General features: G+C 27.5%; 1 protein-coding gene across 3 annotated transcripts; it reads left to right on the forward strand.

The window, feature by feature from the left end:
• Positions 1 to 1,593: 1,593 nt before the first annotated feature.
• LOC100198553 (acetyl-coenzyme A transporter 1) lies at positions 1,594 to 20,527 on the forward strand. 3 transcript variants are annotated; one of them, XM_065800485.1, is made up of 8 exons: positions 1,594 to 2,441; positions 2,643 to 3,060; positions 11,524 to 11,809; positions 13,110 to 13,291; positions 13,405 to 13,546; positions 17,457 to 17,623; positions 18,156 to 18,386; positions 20,182 to 20,527. In XM_065800485.1, the coding sequence occupies exons 2-8, from the start codon at positions 2,683 to 2,685 to the stop codon at positions 20,338 to 20,340; spliced, it is 1,545 nt and encodes a 514-aa protein (XP_065656557.1). In that variant the 5' UTR covers positions 1,594 to 2,441; positions 2,643 to 2,682; the 3' UTR covers positions 20,341 to 20,527. The 3 variants fall into 3 exon arrangements, 2 of the variants coding, with proteins under 2 accessions (XP_065656557.1, XP_065656558.1); XR_010639317.1 differs by having other exon boundaries at positions 1,957 to 2,441; positions 17,700 to 18,386; XM_065800486.1 differs by lacking the exon at positions 18,156 to 18,386 and adding an exon at positions 17,700 to 17,921 and having other exon boundaries at positions 1,957 to 2,441.
• Positions 20,528 to 21,378: the final 851 nt, after the last annotated feature.

Below are 21,378 nucleotides of genomic sequence, written 5' to 3' on the forward strand. Positions count from 1 at the left end.
TAGATTTGAAACAGTTGAAAAGCATAACAAATTTCTTATTTTAATAAATCAACAAGACTCCAATACTCAGTACATGTAAGAGGTTAAAAATGATCAGAGAGAACTTAACACAAATAATAACCATTATGATTTCAAAGCCCACCGTAAAGAAGCAATAACAAACATACAAACAAAACCCAACTCAAATATTAACCCTGCAATTATTACTGGAGTTTTTAAAGGTTTCATATAACGAGCCATCAAAATCTTCTCCGAAAAATACATTAACAATGAAATTCAGTTTATAATAGATATGTTTATTGAAAACGGTCATAGGAGATCAAATCTAGAAAAATGGCCGCTAATTACTTTTCAAGCAAAAGCAATCCTAACAATAAAGTTGCACAAAAACTAGAAAATAATGTTGCGATTATAAAGCTACCTTGGCTACCAACACTTAGATCGAAACTACGAAAAGCACTGAAAACATATAATGTCAAAGTTATTTTTACAACACCACCTAATCTAAAAACAATTCTCTGTAACAACAAATCTAGTTTAATGCCAAACAGCAACCCTATGGTGTTTAAGCTTACGTGTTCCCGTGGGGGAATTTATATTGAGGAAATAAAAAAAAGAGAACTTTGAAAAGAAGCATAGAACACCAAGCTAATGGCATGAATGGCAATAGGCATGATTCTGGAGCAACTAAGCATTGCAAAGAATGCCATGGGATATTCGACTGTCTGCACCCAAAAACTTTATAAATAAAAACTATCATGAAAGGAAAATAAGGGAATCGCTTGAAATTAACTATGCGCAAACATATCAGGAGGTTAAATAATACCCGGTACTGCTTAACAGAGATAACGGGGTAAAAGTAGCATCAAATAGTTGGAGGCCACTATTTAAGAAAATCATAAAAAAACAAAAAAACAATTTTATTGATGTCGTCTTTGTAATGGCTTCTTTATGATTTTTAAAATTTTATATTGTAACGGTTTTTAAATTAAAATACTAATTTTACGTCTGATGATGGTCTATTACTTATGATGATGGTCTATATATAAATTAGACTGAAATATCACAAAAAAGAAAAATGAGTTAGTACGATGCTGTTTTTGATGTTTTATAACTTATTATAAGTTTACGTGCAACAAGAAATGTTGCTAAAACACTCGATTTTAGAAATGAATTTTGAAAATATTTTTCGTCTTTACAAAGGAAACTATGATTTACTAAAGGATAAATTCAAAATTTTAATTGTTTTTGTTAAAATAAGAAGTTCATTGAGTATTCAATGGAACCAATTTTGTTGGAAGAAATTTCGATAAAACCACATATAGTTCATACTACCCTACAATGAGGTGTGTATTCAGAGCAAAGAAATTTATATCCCAATCAAAAGTCTACCGTAACTGAAGTACGAGAAGTTGAAAAACAATGTTGACAGTATTTAGCAGTGCTAGTTACGAGATATTGAGCTCGAGAAGTTGAAAACAATGTTTTTAACTTCTCGTACTTAATATCTCGAGCTTAATTAGCAGCTTAATTTCGAAAATGTGAACGGTACTTTTAATTCGTAAGTTGCGTGTCCTGCAACTTGAAATTTCCGAACATGCAACGTACGTGTATAAAGTTTCTAGTGATGTGACCAAAACTAAAATCATCACAAAACTAAAAAACCATAACTTAAGCTAGTCGACTAACTTTTTAGTTTACTAAAATTAAGCGACTAGGTTTTTAGTCGTATTAAAAATACTAACTTTTTAGTCTGAGTACATTTTAAGTCTAAATAAAGTTAATTGAATGACATTTAAGCCTAACTTACATTAGTGATTAATGTAAGTGACTGATGATTAGTCAATTAACTTTTTAGTTAACTACAAAAAGGAATGATCTTTAATTTATCTTAATGTTGGTTCCAGTCCATCATATCAAATTTTGTAAAAGAATGTTACCCTAGAATATTATTTTTAGGTTTAAATACTTAATGCAGCTACGCAAGAATTTCTTGTTGATTGACTGTTGACTGCTAGTTGCACTGCATAGAATAAACTATTTGATAAATATAGGTAGCAGTTTTTTGCTGAGGTAGCTGTACTTTAGGAGATTATATTTAGATTTAATTATACTATGTAGTTTGGTAATTTGCAATGTATTAAAAGATGTAATTGTACATTTAATTAATGATTTATTTTAATGTAATTAATAATTTACTTGATTTTTACTTAATATTAAAATAGTTAAAACAAATTTAAATAATAAAAAAAAGTTTGCAAATAATATGTAAAACTTTATGTACAATGTTCCATAAAAATATAATAATATTTAAATAACCTTTTATTTTATAAATTTTAAAATGCAGTATTTTTTTTGAAGTATTTTTTTTTTTCATATATTGCAAATGCAAATGGAATATTGTGTTGTAAATATTGCATTGAAAGATTTCCATTGAAAACGTAAATATTCTTATAAATTAATATTGATTAAATCAATCGATTTGTCTATTATTTGATGCTTTTTTTTTGTTTTTTAAATATTATATTTAAAAAAAAACAAAAACTGTTTGATTCATTCATGTTTATTTAAGACCTGTACAAAATAGTGCAAAATTTTTGAGAGAAATTAAATATTTAGTTATATTTAATTTTATTATCTAGAGAAAAATAAATCATTGAGAATCACCAAAAGTCTTCAGTCATGCGAAATAGAGAGTCTCTTAAAAATAAAGAAAACAGTGAAGACAATGAATACCGTGAAAAAATGCAAGAAGAAAATGTATCAAATCAACAAGGAAATTTGACTGGTGATTATAAGAATGTTTTTATTCTGTTTTTACTTTATTTGCTTCAAGGTATACCTCTTGGAATGGGAGGTAGCATACCAATGATACTACAAAATAAGAATATTAGCTATAAAGATCAAGCAATGTTCAGTTTAGTTTTTTGGCCCTTCAGTTTGAAGTTGTTGTGGGCTCCTATTGTTGATGCATTGTTTTTTCAAAAAATGGGTCGCAGAAAATCTTGGTTAATACCAGTACAGTATCTGATTGGAATTTTTATGTTAATTCTTTCACTGGTAAAGTTTACACAATTTTATATTTTAAAAAAGATTAAAACCTAAAATGTTCTGTATACATCTATAGTTATTTCATTTTTCAGTGCTTTTTTTTGTTTTTTTGTTTTTGTTCATACTTTGACACAAAAATAATTAAAACAAAAAATTTAAAAAAAGTTTTAAGATTCTAAAAAGCTTATATAGGACTTAAAAGTCCTATATATGCTTTTTAAAGTCTTGAAACTTTTTTAACTTTTTTCTTAGTTTTTTATTTTCTTTTTATTATTTTTAATTTATTTAAATTTTTTATTTAAAATTTTTTTTTTAAATTTTTATTTAAAAATGAACATAAAATAAATGAATATATTTGGAATTTGAGATATTTTTTATAATTTTTAGTTTTAAAAATATATTGAAAAATATCTTAGTTTAATTTCATCAATGGGCTGAAACAATTAAATACCATAAAAATTTAAAGAAAAACAATAAATGTAACCAGTCATTTTTTTTTAAGAAATGGTGCTTTTAAATCACTTAACAAATTTTTTTTTTATTTTACACTGTGTTTCATCAACAAAGATTCATCAGAATTGAATGATCAAATTAATAAAACTTCAATTTATACAAAAATTGAATTACAGGAAGTCGCAAATTTCTTAACTACTGTAAATTTTCACACATTTTTCTCTCTTAAAATTCATATAAGCCTTTCAAAAAACCAAACGATGATTTATTGTATATTAATATTAACTCAAATCATCCACCCCAAATTCTAAAACAAATCCTGATTTTAATTAATAACAGATTAAACCAAAACTCCTCCTGTGGTGTATAAATGTGTTGTTTCCTCTAAGAATGTACCTGATAAACAATATTTGGCATAACAGAGGGTGAATGGAAAAAACGTTTTGCCAATCATAAGCAATCTTTCAAAAATAAAAAGTATTCAAAATATACCATGCTGTCAAAGTATATATGGGAATTAAAAGAAAAAAATATTGATGATTTTATACTGATTTGGTCCGTCCTTAAAACAGCGCCTGCAAATAACAATATTTCCAAAAAATGCATACTATGTCTACAAGAAAAATTTGAAATAATTACACATGCAAATCAAGAATGCTTATTAAACAAAAAATCAGAATTAATTTCTAAATGTAGGAACGAAAATAAGTTTCTCCTAAAAAAACTATAAAAATAAATTAGTTCAAATGATATTTACATTAAATACCTTTTTTTTAAAAAAACATTTTAAAAAAAGCATAAGTAATCATTTCTAAAGAATTCTTTTTATAATAGTGTCAGCAAGTTCTACAAATGTGTGAAAATTTACAGTAGTTAAGACATTTGCGACTTCCTGTAGTTTAATTTTTGTATAAATTGAAATTTTATTAATTTGATCATTCATTTCTGATGAATCTTTGTTGATGAAACACAGTGTAAAATAAAAAAAATTTTTGTTAAGTGATTTTCTACTAATATATAATTCCTCTAATCTTTTAAGAACATCTATTGTGTAGAAAACATTTTAAAGTTGTTTATATATATATATATATATATATATATATATATATATATATATATATATATATATATATATATATATATATATATATATATATATATATATAAAAGTGTTAATATATATTATATATATATATATAATATATATATATATATAATATATATATATATTATATATATATATATATATATATATATATATATATATATATATATATATATATATATATATATATATATATATATATATATATATATATATATGTATATATATATATACATAAGTGTATATATATGAATAAAGAAAATATCTTTATATTATCATGTATAATATTGTATACTTGAAAGAGTGCTCAATAGATAAACTAGAGCTATATAGTATATATATATATATATATATATATATATATATATATATATATATATATATATATTACTACTTGCCTTATGATTGTGATAACACATGAAACTAAGAGTTGCAATATTAAATTATATTATAAACATTAGCATTTAGCTATTTCCTGGTACTGCGGGTAACAGTAACATATATACTATATATATATATATATATATATATCTATTAGTAAACAATTATTGAAATTGTTTAAAGGATTTTAAACATTTATAACCTATATTTCAGTAAATTTAATTTTAGTTGCTATTAATTGTTTGAATAATTAGTAATTAAATGTTTAAATACTTTAAACAATTTTTAAACAATATTTACATTACATAATATATTTACATATATTAAATCGCGCAATATTTGTAAAATTAATAAAATAGTTGTGCGTCTTGTGTTCGGATACAATTTGAATACAAGACGTAATTGAAAACAAGACGTGTATTCGAATAACTATTTAAATAAAAAACATAAGCATTTTAAACATATTTACTATTATTTTAATTTTAAAATTTTGATTTAAACATTAGCAAATCTGTTCATTTAACTTTTACTAAAAGTTAATAATTTTTAAAGTGATTTTAAGGTGCCTTTTATATGAAAGATAATTTTATATATTATACAGTTATATCACGTAATTATTTAAAAAAGTAATTTCTTTTTAATTCATTTTATTGTCCTGAAGAAAAAACGAGGTAGTTAAAATAAACTGAAAAATATTATATTTATATAATATTGCCTTTAAAACTGAACTTTTTTCTCTATTTTAAATAAAAAAGCAAAAGAATAATGAAAAAATTAAAATAAATTTTTGGCGCTACTTTTAGGGCACCCTTACCGTTTTAGCAGTACTAAAACAGATCTTGGTTTGTCCCTGTATATATATATATATATATATATATATATATATATATATATATATATAATATATATATATATATATATATATATATATGGGCAATTCCATTTTTAACTTATTTTACGTGCGCAACAACTTCATCAAATATTTGCCTATTTAAACTGTAAATTTAGCTATTTTGTATGAAAGCTGTTAGTCTAAAAAATATAATAAGCTAAAAAGTTTTGAGTCTGGCCAAAAGAGGGCGAACTTTGGGCTGAAAATGCCACTTAACTTATGTTACACGAAAACAAAGTAAAAAGTTTGCTTAAATTTTTAGGTCAGATTTCTGCGAATCAGTAAAGTGGTTTGTATTAGAAACTTTCACAAGATATTAAGAAATCTATGCCAATTTAAAAAATATTTAAAGTTGTATCAGAGGTAACCAGCTAAGGAAAATAAACTTGTTTTTTTGATATTATATATTTAACTTACGTTACTGAGTGATATTTATTGTGAATTTTATATATCTATTATTAAGAGTTAGAGTAACGTAACAAAACAATTGTAAAAATATTAAACTCATTAAAATTAATTAACAAAGGAAATTTTAAAAAACTTGTGGCACTCTTTCTGAGTGATTTTTCATAACATTTATTAAAGTTATCAAATCGAAAGCAGTTTTTAGGTAAGACCAAGAGCAACTTTAGGAAATTATTTTAGTATTACAACTAAATTAATAATTATTTGAGTTGTTTAAATAAATTTTGACAAAAAAACTGCTATCACAGAGAGAGAGAGGGAGAGAGAGAGAGAGAGAGAGAGAGAGAGAGAGAGAGAGAGAGAGAGAGAGGTTCAGGTATATGTGATTGTTTGTGACAGGAGGAGAGGAGTTAAGAATTGACAAATATAGGGTGACGTGGTTTATGGATGACCCATAATTGTATTTACTAAAATATTTTGCTAAAACCAAAACAAACAAAATTCTAACTGACTTTTTATATTAGGAGAATAGCAAATAAATCTTTTTTTAATGTCAAAATACAAATATTTATATAATTCTTTTTTTTATTTATTAATGTTTATTTATGTCAACTAAAATACGAATACATAAACAAACAAAAAAGCAATAATATAAATTATTTTAATTAACATTAAAAAATATATTCTTTTCTAAATTCTCCTTATATAAAAAGTTTCAGTTAAAACCTTGTCAACGAAGTAATAATTACTTAATGACATAATTCATTTTGTTTCAAAAAAGCGACAGAACTTTAGTAAATGCATGTAGCTTAAACTTACGTTACACAAATTTAAAATAAGAATGTGCTTATATATATATATATATATATATATATATATATATATATATATATATATATATATATATATATATATATATATAAGTTGAAATACTAGTAAAAACCACAGAGGAATAGCAGGTGTTCCCAATATTATTGACTCTACTCGGAGATTCTGGCTACTAGGATGATTGAGAACTACAGAAAGTTTTTTCAGTTCATAAAAAGCATGCAAATAACAAATGACTGCACTAAGAGAAATATTCCCTTCATTTAGCATTTCTTTGTAAGTAAATCTGAAGAACAAAGGCAAAATGTGATACTCGTAGCAAGAGAGGAGATAAAGAAGATGCTTGCTTATGTTACTAAAAAACAGTAGTAGTTGGAAAAACAGATGTTGTTGTTTAACTCTTTAAATAAAATCCTTAGCAAGTAAAAGGTTTACTCGCTGAAGTAAAGGTTTTTACTTTAGCAAGTAAAAACCTTTTTTTCAGCAAATAAAACTTTTTTTTTCCAGACTATTAGGTTTTCAATATTTTTTTGCTTTTTATATAGAGTTTATTTAATAAGTAATATTTTCCATGAAAACTTTTATTTATTTATTTAAATAGCAAGTAAACATGCAATATAAAAATGCTGCAAGACGCTTTCTTGTAACAAAAATGTTACAAAAGACTGCAAAATGAATGCATAGCGAATGTTAGCTAGCTGACAAGCTTTAAATTCTTTTACATTATTTTTTTTTCTACTAGTTTTTTTAAAATTTCATTTTATTTTTAGTTTTCTTTTTTTTTATGGACATAATTAGCAGTTTTTGAAGTGTTATTTAATTGTTGTTGTTTCTTAATTACTGCTGCATTGAACAAAATTACTATATTTTTTAAATATATATATATATATATATATATATATATATATATATATATATATATATATATATATATATATATATATATATATACTCTTATTATTATAAGAGTATATATATTAGGGATATGACTTTTTAATTTTTTTTCAAATAAAATGTTTCCTGTATCATAAATCGATGAACTTTTACCTAAAATCATGAAAAAAGGCCCAAATAGCTTTCTGCAACAAAAAAAGGTCACCCCCAAAATAAAAATTTGATTTACCATTTTTATACATTCATTTTTGACCGATGTTTTAATCTTAAGCTTAATTCTCAGCTTAATTCTATTTATTTCATTATTTTGTTATGAATTTATAAATATAACGCCACACGTTACCATGGCAACGAAACGGCCGTGTGCCGGCAAATACTTGGAATTGTTATGTGATGACGTCATTGTGTTACCACGGTGATATAGACGACTGTAACAGACTGTAGAAGATTATAGAACTTAGTAGAACATTCTGGAAACTCTAAATAATTATATAAGCGAGCTGCTGTCAGAGCTCAGTGTTGATAATGTGAATAGTTCTATGAAGTACTCTGCGTGTAACTGAGCTAATAAGGAACTACTGTAGCGAACTAAAGACGCTGTAAGTGTACGAAGTATAAGTAGTTGTAGCATTATCGTTAGGATACGGACTGGATTATGGAACTGTTATCAACATTGACTGGATTATCGAACTATAATTGGATTACTATACAGTTAAAGTATTTTATTAATTAAACGACTTTATTAAACGGATATTTACGCTCAGCTATCCGTAAAGTCGTAACAATATTATATGATGTCTCACAAGAAAAGTCATACCACAGTAACAAAGAACAAGAAGACTTGGACTAAAAATTTGGTGAGATTTCAAGAGTCACACAGAAGAAGAGGAAGCGTGGCTGTAGAAGAACATTCACTCGATGAAAAATCCAGAATACCACTTCAATTGCAGATCGTAGGAAGATACCAGTTTCTCGGAGCATATGTTAAAGGAAGAAAAGAACGAATAGACCAAATTTCTAAGGAAATTACAAAATTGTGGGACAATAAACTGAATTTTCCACGTGTGTCTGATCAAGTGATAAGAGCAAAGCTTATGAAGGTGCTGAAGGTCTATGATGAATGTGTCAAGCGTGGAAAATATGATGTTCTCAATGCATTATTTGACATCACGAAAGTGAATGGCCAGTGGTTATCCTCGGAAGATAAATGTCTATACCACCTACAAAAAGAAAGTAAAGGACAGGTGGGGTACTCAACAGGACAAGTGGCAAGTAAAGAAACCATTCACCCTTCCAAGAGAAGGAAAGTCCAGTCTGGAACAGCAATACCTTCCACATCACAAGTCCTGTCTACCACAGACAGTGGTACTGAATCTGAAAACTGCAAAAGTAAGAGTGAAGATGATGAAGACGACGACGGTGATAAAGACGATGATGAGGACACTCAGAAAAAAACTAGAAAGCACTACAAAAGTAAATTTGCTGTAAGTATGGTTACATCAAGTGGAGTTTCCACAAAGAAAGCTGCTAAAATATGCAATGTATTATCACAACAAGGTATTGATATTCCAACTCCAAGTCAATCAGCAATTTACAAGTCCATATTCAAAGAGGCAGGTAAATTAAAAAAAGAAATGATACAACAACTTAAAATGGAACAGTGGTCCTTACACTTTGACGGCAAACGAATAGATGATAAGGAATATCAGGTAGTTGTACTTCAGAATGAAAGAACTGACGTGAAACTTGATGCACTGCCTTTAAAAGATGGCAAAGCTGAAACTGTTGCTGAAAAAATTGCCAAACTTATTGATGAATACAATTTGTGGAATTCAATTAAGATGATCATTACTGATACAACAAACGTCAATACTGGGAAGAGAAATGGAGTTGTTGTGAAGTTGCAACGTATGTTTAAATTAAAGGGTGTCACAATACCACAATTTATCGGTTGTCAGCATCACGTACTAGACAGGATTCTCCGTCTGGTGATGGACGAAGAACTTGGGGGTGATACCAAATCTCCAAACATTGAATACCCATTTGTGTCTGAACTGTTGAATAAGTATGATGAACTGAAGGATAAGTTTGTGAATGGAACTGTAGAAATTCTTGATAAATCAGGGTGGAGAGACGATATGAAGTTTTTGTACCATTTAACAAGAGTGTTTAGGTTCTATGAAGAACAAAGAAACTTCCCTCTGATTCACTTTCAGAACATTCCTAATATGAGCAATGCCAGATGGAACTCAAGAGCCATTCTCGCCATTCTGGCGTTCATTCTTATGCCTGAAGCGAGAAAGAATTTGGAGAAGGTTTGCAGGTTCATTTCATATGAGTGGGCAGAACATTGGTTTAGTAGTCAAAAGTACAATGACAATGACTTCAAGAATTTATCTGATGTATTGAAGCCTTACAAAAAGGCATTGCAGTCATTCAAAAATCACTGGAAGAAAGAGCCATCCGTCATCGACATACCACGAAGTAATCAGATAGCTGAACGTGCAATCAAGGTGATGCAAGACCTGTATGCTTCCTGCAGAAAGAAAGACAAACTGCAACTTCGATTCATTCTAAGTAATAAGCGCTAGACTCTTTATGAGACGTGAGCATCATGTGACCCATGTACTAAACACAGTAGGCCTATAGACACAGACAGTTATGTATATTGTTGTACTAGACGCTTTGATACTGTTAATTTTGTAATACTTGTATAATTATATATCACATAATGTTTTTTGTTATATCACAGTACATGTTGCATAAATAAATAAAATAACAACAGGAGTATGACTCTTACAACATCTTCAGCCTTTAATATTCATTTACTGTACAAAAGTGTACCTATTGAAAATTCGATTTTTTGGTTTTGGGGTGACCTTTTTTCAAAATATGTCAAAATGAAACATCTATTCGTTCTTTTTACATAAAAGTTCATTGAATTACGATACAGGCCTAGTAGGTTGCAAAAAAGTCATATCCCTAATATATATATATACTCTTATTATTAGTTAAGAGTAGACTGCCTGCCCCAACCAAACCCTCAGTCGATGTAGCAGCACTCCTTTGCGAGTCAGGATATTTGTCAGCCAATATAGCAGCAGTTTGTTGCGAATCAGGCTATTTGTCAGTCGATGTAGCAGCAGTTTGTTGCGAGTCAGGCTATATATATATATATATATATATATATATATATATATATATATATATATATATATATATATATATATATATATATATATATTATATAATATATGTATATATAAATTATTATACATACAACATAATATATTTTTTAAATATTTATATTAAATATATGTAGTATAAATGTTTAAATAAATAATAACTTTTATTAATTAAATGCAACAGTATCGTTTTGAAATTAACTATTCTCAATCATCATTGTTTAAAAGCCAAGAGCTTCTTACATAAAGTTCATCACATAAGTCAATCATATACAGTAGTAAATATTTGTATTTATATCATAGTCTTATAGTTTTGATGTTTTGTTTAGAATATTGATACCATTTTGGAAACCGAGCTCCCAAATGTAATATTTCTAACAGTGATATTTTTTTTATTAAATTTCCTTGCCGCAACACAAGATATTGTTGTTGATGGTTGGGCACTCACAATGCTTCAAAAGCGAAATGTTGGGTACGGGTCTACATGTAACAGTGTTGGGCAAACAGCTGGCTATTTTTTAGGGAATGTTATTTTGCTTGCTTTTAGTTCTCCTGATTTTTGCAATAAATATTTGCGTACCATACCTCAAAATCAAGGGATCATAACCATTGGTGGTGAGAACTAAGTTATTGATTTTTTCCAGATGAGTTAAACCACTGCCTCCAAATTATTATTTTTTTTTAAAGGAATCTTAGTTATGAAAACATGTTCAAAGTAAATTTCTACTGCCTTTATTGTGCAGAAAAGAGACAGTATTGGTTTGAAACAGTGTTAATAAATATATTATATATTTATTATTAATTTATTATATTTTCTTCGTTTATAGTATTTTTGAGGTGTTTGTTTTCTTAAACTTACAATGCGGTAGTGGTGTAGTGGTAAGAGCGCTCGCTTCATAAGCGAGAGGTTCAGAGTTCGACTCCCACCTCGTCCCTGGAAGTACCGCGCTCAACTTAGTTTCTCCGCGCAGCGGCCTTGCTCGGAAAGGATCGTGTTTCGGAGTTAAAGAGTTGAGAGAGGGTTGCACCACGAATAACAACTAAAAAAAAACACACACACACAAAAAATGAGTAGCCTCCTCGACTGTAGTGGCCCCCCTCGGGCCTTGGGAGGTGAATAATCTAAAAAAAAAAAAAAAACATAGAACTGTTATATAGTTTTTTGATTAAAATTAACTGGTTAGAACATAAGCTGTTTCATTTATGAAATGGGTTGAATAAATACAATTTGAAAGTATGTATGCAACTTGATTAAGAAAAAATGATAGCTAACTTATTCTCACTATATTTAAATTTATTAATTTTTGCTTTTAAATTTCTTTTAAAAATGCAACAGTATCGTTTTGAAATTAACTATTCACAATCATCATTGTTTAAAAGCCAAGAGCTTCTTACATAAAGTTCATCACATAAGTCAATCATATACAGTAGTAAATATTTGTATTAAAATGTATTTTTCAAATGGTTTGTTAAGGAGCTAAATAGATTTTTGGTATTATGCAACATAATTTTAAAAGAACTATGGAATGTGTTTGTTTTAAAAGTCTCCTACCATTCCCAGAATAAATTCTGTATAATAAAATGATACTAGATTATAAAAGTTTTAAAAGGGTTGCTCAAGACCATTGAACATCTATCAGGTTCCTAATAATTTCAAAAAAAAATTTTTTTGAAAAGTATTTCAATCTGAATATAAAAAAAATCAAAGTTTATATAGAAATTAAAAAAATAAATTACTATTACATATGTAGTGGTTTAACTTGTCTTGATTTTTCTTGTAAAAATTATTGTTTTCTTTTTTTTTTAAATATGGTTTTTTCATAAAAATTATGTAACAAGATGAAGAAAATAATAAAGATTTTTAAAATTAATAAAAGTTTTTCTTTCTTTTTATATATTTGAATTAATCTTTTAGGATTTTTATTTGTATGGGGAATTTTATTTTTTATTATCACAAGTTTGGTATGGATATTTAAAAGTGAAAAAGAAGAGAGTGATAAAGAACAGGACAGTATCATGGGAACATATCTAAAATTGTTCAAAATAGTTAAACTTCCAGCTGTTCAACAAATTGTTATAGTACTATTAACCGTCAAAGTGAGAGCTTGTTATTAATGTTATTGTTTATGGTAATATGTTATTATTTATGGTATTGTGTCATTATTATGATGATATAGGTCATTAAATATAGTATTGGCTTTTATTTTTAGGTTGGTTTTGCAGCAACAGATGCTGTTACAGGTTTAAAATTAATTGAAGCCGGTGTGAGTAAAGAAACTCTTTCATTTTTAGCTGTTCCATTAGTTCCTTTGCAAATAATTCTACCTCTGGCCATCAGTCATTTTACTGCAGGTTTTTAGAACCTTATGGCTTATTTTAATGTAAAATTTTGTGTATAATCACATTATTTCTTTGTTTTCTAAACTAATAGTAGTTGTAGTTGTTGTTGCTGTTGTTGTTGTGTACAGTGGTGTAATGTCATGGTTGTCCGGCTGTACAGGACAACTCATTTTTGAAAAGGACAACTGAAATTAAGGGAAAATTACCAGTTAGTTGGCCAGCAACCTGACTGGTATTTTAGTTTTATTATTCTTTTGGAAATTATTACTTACAAAAGAGTGTTAAAAATTATATTTTGAAACAATGAAGATTATAAAATTATAGTTAACTAACTGATTAGAAAACTATATTTTAAACAATGAAGTTATTCATTGTGATTGTTTAAAAGAAAAGCCTTTTAAAGCCATTTAAAGTAGTTATATTCCACAATGTAATATAATTAAATAAGAACATGATTCAACATGTTTCAAAGTTTTTGAAAACGTTGCTGCATTTTGAATTACATTTTCTTTTTAATTCAAAATGGGTTTAAGATAACATTTTATTTCAATTCAAAACTCAAATTTTTCAAACATTGTAATCGCATTTTGAATTACGTGAATTACGTGAAAAAAAACGTAATGCAAATGAATTATTATTAATGCTTATCCTTTTGTTAAAACAAACTTTTATTTAAACTTTGTCAAGTTAAAGGTTAAACATAATGATCATTAATAAAATAAATCATAAAATTTTTTTTCTTTTTATAAAAATGTTATTAATGGCTTTTAACTTTTTAGCTTTGTAATGGAAATGGAACTTTTGTTCCATTTCCTTACGCGATATACTTACATATATACTTGCAAAATTTCCTGTTTTGATTGACAAAAAAAAAAATGAAACTAATACTGACCACTGCAAAAACAGACATTTTTTTAATTAAATAATGTATTTTTGATTAAACAGTTTTGTATTAATTGTAATTTATTAAACCGGTATTTTAGTTAACTTTTTCAGTTTTTTAGTCTACCAACGGATGGCACAGCCATCCATTGAGGTCGACTAAAAAAATGTATATACTTATACTACTACAGTAGTGTGACTTCATCCTGAAGTCACACTACTGTAGAAGTATACTTGTAACAAAACACTTATTGTTTCTAAGGTCATTACTTTTATTATTTCCAGTATTTCAAAGTTGATTTTTTTTTTATAATTGTACCCATCTCCTCATTTTATGCTAAACCTTTTCCAATATATTTATGTATTGGAAAAAGTTTAGCATAGAGTGTAGTACAGTGGCCACACAGGAACTGCAAGTTCAATTAAAGATCTGATAAATGCTTTGTATAGAGTTTTTACTAATTTTATATCAAATAGAAAGAAAGCTGCTTTAAACATACCTATTATTTAATTTGCTTTTATGAACACTTTTATGAACACAAAATAATTTTTGTTTCTATTTTAAATTTGTTGCAAAAATTAAATCTCTTTTACTTTCTAATACTTTAAGCTCAGCTTTCTTTAAGGTATATTTCTTGGATTTTAATTATCATAATTCATCATAACACATTTTTCTGCACAAAAACTTAGATGCCATTTTTTGGCTGTTCTGATTATTAAAATCTCTTTGTAAGCTGCTATACTGATTCACGAGTTATGAAAGTGTTTTTGTATCATCTGCATAAAGTTCTGATTTCATCTCAAAAATGTTTGGCATGTCATTTATAAAAACTACAAATCATAAGTGGCTAATAACTGATCTTTAAGACACTCCCATAAATATCTCTTTCCATAAGAAGACAATTGCAGTTGAATAGTTACCAAGAGATTTTTTCAATTTAACTTAGCTTAGTATTGCTTATTTGTGAATCGTTATCAGTTTTTCACAGATCTTCGTTTGTAATTTACTTAAATCTTCATTTGTAATTTAACTAAATAGGCATTTATAAATATTTTTAAATCAGTAATTATTTTTTAAAAGTTATTTTTTTATTGAGTGAATAATATGCATGAGTTTTAAATTATCAAGGTTTTCATCAACTTATTTGCTGAGAAAAAACCATTTGTTGCGATTAAAATAATGCACATTGTTTTTTGCTAGCAAGCTAAAGCATTTGCTAAAAAAAGATGTTTGGTTATTGTCATAAATTTGCTTTGAAAAATTTTTTTTACTGATTACTTTGTTGTAAGTATTGGTATGCCTACTAACCTACTGTAACCAGGGGTTAACCTGTTTTGTCAAAAAGTTCTCAAGCACTATTTGATAACAGTTCAAACAAGACAACTAAAATAGTTTAAAAAAATGACTAATCAACAAAAACTTTTTTTGTTTCTGATATTTTGTTTAACTTCTAATATTTTGTTTAGCTACTTATAATTTGTATATTCCCTGGTGTTTAAAATACTTGATTGAATAATAGAGTCTAGAATGACCTAGTGTTTAAAATACTTGATTGAATAGTAGAGTCTAGAATGACCTTGTGTTTTAAATACTTGATTGAATAGTAGAGTATAGAAAATCTTGAATTTATTATTTTAAGCAGGAAACAATGCAACATAGTTTAGCATCTATTTCAGCCTTTTTTGGTGAAATGAAAGTGCAAGGCTGGCCATGTAAAAAAATTTTCTTACCTTTTATAACTTTGCATAGGTGGCCTTTTATCTGCCCAAGATAGTAGCAGGACATGTGGCATGTCATGTCAAGGTGTTTATGATGATTCTAATACCTTAAATATCAAGAATTATTGAAAATACCACGAACCTATGAAACACTAAAAAGCAATGTCTCAAACCAGGAAAATGCTTTTTCCTGATTGAGATGTTATTTTGTCTGTGACAATTTGTAGAAACTACATTTAACTGGATCTTTCTGATTTTTGATGTTGTTTTGTCTGTCAGGATTTGAAAACTACATCTTTGAGTTATTGTTTTGTCTGTTACCTTTTAAGAAACTACATCTCCTGATTTGTGATATAGTTTTTACAAATTCCAAAATTAATCCCATTTTTATTTTGAAATTCAACTTCTGCTTCCATATCTAAACTAGGTCTATTTCTCTTAATTTAGCGAAATAGTATTAATTTTGTTTTTGCTATTGAATCAAAGATTCTGGAGCACTCAGTTTTTTTAATACATCCTAGTTTTTTTTTTTTTTTTTTTTTTTTGCAATAAAGCGTATTTCTTTATCATTTCCTTTGTGACTTTTTAGTTTTTCTATTAAATTAATCTTGAATAAAAACACTTACATGAAAAAAAAGTTACATGAAAAAGTAATAAGGTGAGCCTCTGCATCATACTGCTAAAGTTTTCTTTTTGTTATTTAACTCAAATTTAATTTGAAAATGTGTTCTGAAATAATAACCGGTTCAATTAACTAATAAAAATATTCTTTTATTTTTTTACTGTTTTTATTATTTAATTTATTTGTTTTCTTTGACTAATTTATTTAGGAATTAGCGTAGCGGAATGTACATACATCGAATTATAAATAGATAGAACAAACGAGGAGTGCTGCTACATCAACTGACAAATAGGCAAAACGTGCAAAGAATACTGCTACATTGACTGACAAATAGGTAGATCATGCAAACAGTGCTGCTATATCAACTGACATAGGCAGAACATGATCTAGGCAGAACATGTAAGAAGTGCTGACTGACAAATAGGTAGACTATATTGACAGGCAAATAGGTAGCACATGCAAGGAGTTTGACTACATCATCTGAGGGTTTTGGTTAGGGCAAGCAATCTATCAATTTAAATCTTTGCTTTTTTTGTCATCATCAAAAACATTTTTTTGCTGTTTTAAAATCTTTGTGTCACACAAAGCAACATAATTTTTACTATTAAGTTTTCTATTAATTTATAGTCAATGTTAAATTATATTTTGGTTAACTTTTTATGCGTTGAGAATTTTTTTAAATTATAAACATTTTTTTAGGACCTCGCCCTCTTGATCTTTTTATAAAAGCCATTCCCTTTCGTTTGGTAATGGGACTAGTTTTTGCTGCATTAGTATATTGGACAGGTACTTTCTCTAATACCAACACGGAAGGTTTTCCTTACTATTACTATGGCATTATTTTATTTGCATATGCCATGCATCAGGTATGTTACTTAGTACAATGAATTTCTGTATTCAAAAATTTTAACTTTTTAATCATGTTACAAATATCTTTTGTAGATTGCTTTATACACTATGTTTGTGGCAATTATGGGTTTTTTTGCTCGTGTAAGTGATCCAACTATTGGGGGCACATATATGACAATGCTCAATACTATATCTAACTTAGGTGGTCGTTGGCCTGAAACTCTGATATTGTGGTTGGTTGATCCTCTCACATCTAAACAATGTGTTTTATCTGGGATGGGAACTTCTGATTGCTCTAATGCTGAATTAATCAAGGTTTTTTGATTTTTAATCAAAGCAACATTTTTTTCTCTTTAAAATAAAGCATGGAAACCATAAAATATGCATTTTGTGCATAATAAAAGTCAAGGAGTCTTACATTAAATTACATAAATGCCTAAAAATGGCTAGAGAAATGAATATGTTTGTGTTTATTGCTAATATATGTCCCCCCAATGGTTCAGTTTTAAAAAGTAAAAACACTTGTTTACTACTGATATTTTTTTAAAGCTATTTCTGTATACAATGGCAGTCACCATGATGACATACACAGTTAAATTAAGTTATTCTGAACATTGCATTGGTGGGACATATATAACATTTATGAACACCATGGCTAACCTTGGAACAACATTGACCAAATCACTCGCCCTCTATTTTGTTGAGGAGCTTTCTTTAAAAGTTTGTGATGGTGGTATTCAAACATTAATACCATTATGCTTGACAAATAACATGAAAAAGGTAATTATTTTTTTAAAATAAAGGTACATGACATTTTCACAAAACCTTATTATATACATTGAAGCTCCTGCAGATGGCTTTTCAAGTAAAACCAATGACATTTCTCATAAGGCTGAGTATATAAAGATGTGTGTGTATGTTTATATGTATTTTATATGTATTACATATTTTAACAAGCAGTCTAGCGTCAAACTAAAATTGAAAGCTGCCAGGGGCTTCAGTACTTACATCAACTAACTAGATAAGGAGAACATGCAAAGAGTGCTTCTACATTGAATACGGAAAAAGATAAGCAAAAAAAAGTGAATCTAAATATGCATTATTAACCACAACATTTATTGATAAATTTTAAGTATCATAGTATTATCTCTCAGCGTTAAAAAATTATGACCTTATAAAGTTTAAAACCCCCTCAATTTGAGGGGTTACAAATTTTATAGGGTCATAATTTTTGAACGTTGAGAGATAATACTATGAAACTTGAAATTCATTGATGAATATAAGTCTAATTGAGAATAGTACAAAAAATGTTTTCTCAACATGTTGCCCTCACGTTTGGGGTGGGAGGGGGTGATGAAATTTTAGGGCTTTTTTGTGCTCAGCCTCCAATCATAATTTTTTGCAAAGCATCATTATTTGACATAAATATAAACATACAAATGTTTGGAATTGGCTCCATGTATGGAAATTCTCAAACACCAAAAAATCCTTGATCTGTAACTGCTCTGTGATAATCCATTTACTGCTCCCAGAAGCAGTTAACAGATTAACTGCTTCTGGGAGCACCTTAATAACTACAAAAACAAAAAAATATATTTATAATGTAATAATGGTAAAAGAAAATAAATATCTTAATGTTATTGTTTTATTTATAATGTAAAAAAGTTATAATTACTGCATGTAAAACTATAAATAAACTTTTTTTTGGCTTCTTAGAACCAGGTGCGGATTCAGACCATTTAGTAATGAGTGTGGCGGGGGTGGGGAGGTCCGATTTTTAGGTTTTTTTGATTCGGTAGATCCAGACTAGTTAGATCTAGTTAGCAAGGGGGTGGGAGTTTTTTGGTTTAATGATTTATGAGCAGGTAAGCCCGCAAGTCATAAAACATTTTGAGTTAAATTTTTTAGAGTATTAGTCTTACATTGTTTTAAACTATGTAACTATGAAATTACGTCATATATTGATATACAATTTGATATACAACTTTATTAAAGTTAATTATCATTTTTATACTATCTCTCTAATTTACTTCCGTTTTCAAACAAAACATGCTGTGTTATATATGAATAGAAAAAAAAAAACTTTTTGAATTTCCAAAATCTTTTTAAAATATCTAAAGGGGAAGATTGCCCCCTCCCCCCCTATTCCCCTCCTTTGAATCCGCCCTTGCTTAGAACAATTGAACTAATTTGCAGTTGTTTTTATTAAAACAAAAAGAAAACTGTTACTTTATAAATTCGAAACGTATTTTAAAACAAAATAATAAGTACTTGGAAAATAAAGATATCTCAATTATAAATCTTCGAGCCATTTTCAACCACACGGTACTTGAGCTATGATAAAGCTTCATTTATTCCTAACTCACAATAACTGAAACTCACAGTAACTGAAATAAAATTTAAATATGATAAAAATTTAGAGTTTGTTAAAAAAGCATTTTTTTTTTTTTACCTCTTATTAGTTTGCATTAAAGCTTTTAAAAATTCAGGGAGATTTTAGTGTGTAAGGTGTATTTATACACAGTAATTTTTTTATTCCTTATTTTTTATAGTATTTTATTTTTCCTTTTTACAGAAATGTACAAGTGCTGGTGGAAAATGTGTGACACAAGTAGATGGTTATTATGTTGAAACGGCAATTTGCACAGCTTTAGGTTTTTTATGGTTGATATGGAGAAGGCAATCATTGAAACAATTGCAGAGTATGAAAGAATCCGCATGGAAAATCAAATAAATTGTTTATTGTTAGCATAGCAAACCGAGAGAATTCAGATGAAAATTTATATAAAAAATATTGTTTACTATTTAATATTTTCCACCCGAAAGTTGTTATTTAAAAATGTAAAATTATCTAATGGATATAAAGTTATTTAAATAAAACACAAACTTTTAAATAAATTAAATAAATTTTTTCGGTAAAAGATTTTTTCACATTTTGTAAAAGACAAATTTTATATTTAAAGTAAGAAAGTGACAGTTATCATTTGACGATTTCATCAATGACTTTGGTTTAGCAAAGGCAAGATGAAAAATATTTTAGGTTAATATAATTACTTAATTCTTATAACATGTTTCAAGAGATTAGGAAGTAATCTCTAGTAAAGAACCCTTTAAAATTGTGCATTTTTTGTACTATTTTAGAGGGTTGAAAAAAAACATTTGTTTCCTTTTATCGGAGTTAATATATGCATGTTTATGTTCAAATTCCTGCTGTGGTGTTAGCTCAGTGACTAGTGACAGCTATATACAGACCTTTTAACTCAACTTCTAGTATCCCTTAAAATTAAATGTTTTCCTATTTGTATATATAAAAGCTAAAAAAAAGAGAGCTCATATAGAGTTCAGCTAATTAAATGAGGTTCATAGAGAGTTCAGTTTTAAAAAATGCAAAATCATAGAGAGTTCAGCTAAAAAAGCGAGATTTCATAGAGAGTTTGGTTAAAACAAATGAGAGTTCAGCTAATAAACTTTCATCGAGAGTAACTGTTAGTAAGTCAGTAGTCAAAAGTAAGGTGGGTATTCAAGTTTGAAAACGAATGTCAATGACTTTTCTGAATCCTAAATTTTTATGATAAATTACTGGGCTTAAGTACCCAATGCGTGGCGTGCGCCTAACTGTTGCCGCTTGGTCATATAAATGAATAAAATGTAAACAAAAAATCAATAGCTATAAAGTTCAAAAAATATGTTTAAAAATAATATCTTCTTATCTTTTTCAAAAAGTTCTTTGACTAGACTTACTTGCACTTTATTTGCAAGTATCTTTAAAATT

This window comes from Hydra vulgaris, chromosome 06 (genome assembly GCF_038396675.1).
Source record: "Hydra vulgaris chromosome 06, alternate assembly HydraT2T_AEP".
NCBI classification, from domain to species: domain Eukaryota; kingdom Metazoa; phylum Cnidaria; class Hydrozoa; order Anthoathecata; family Hydridae; genus Hydra; species Hydra vulgaris.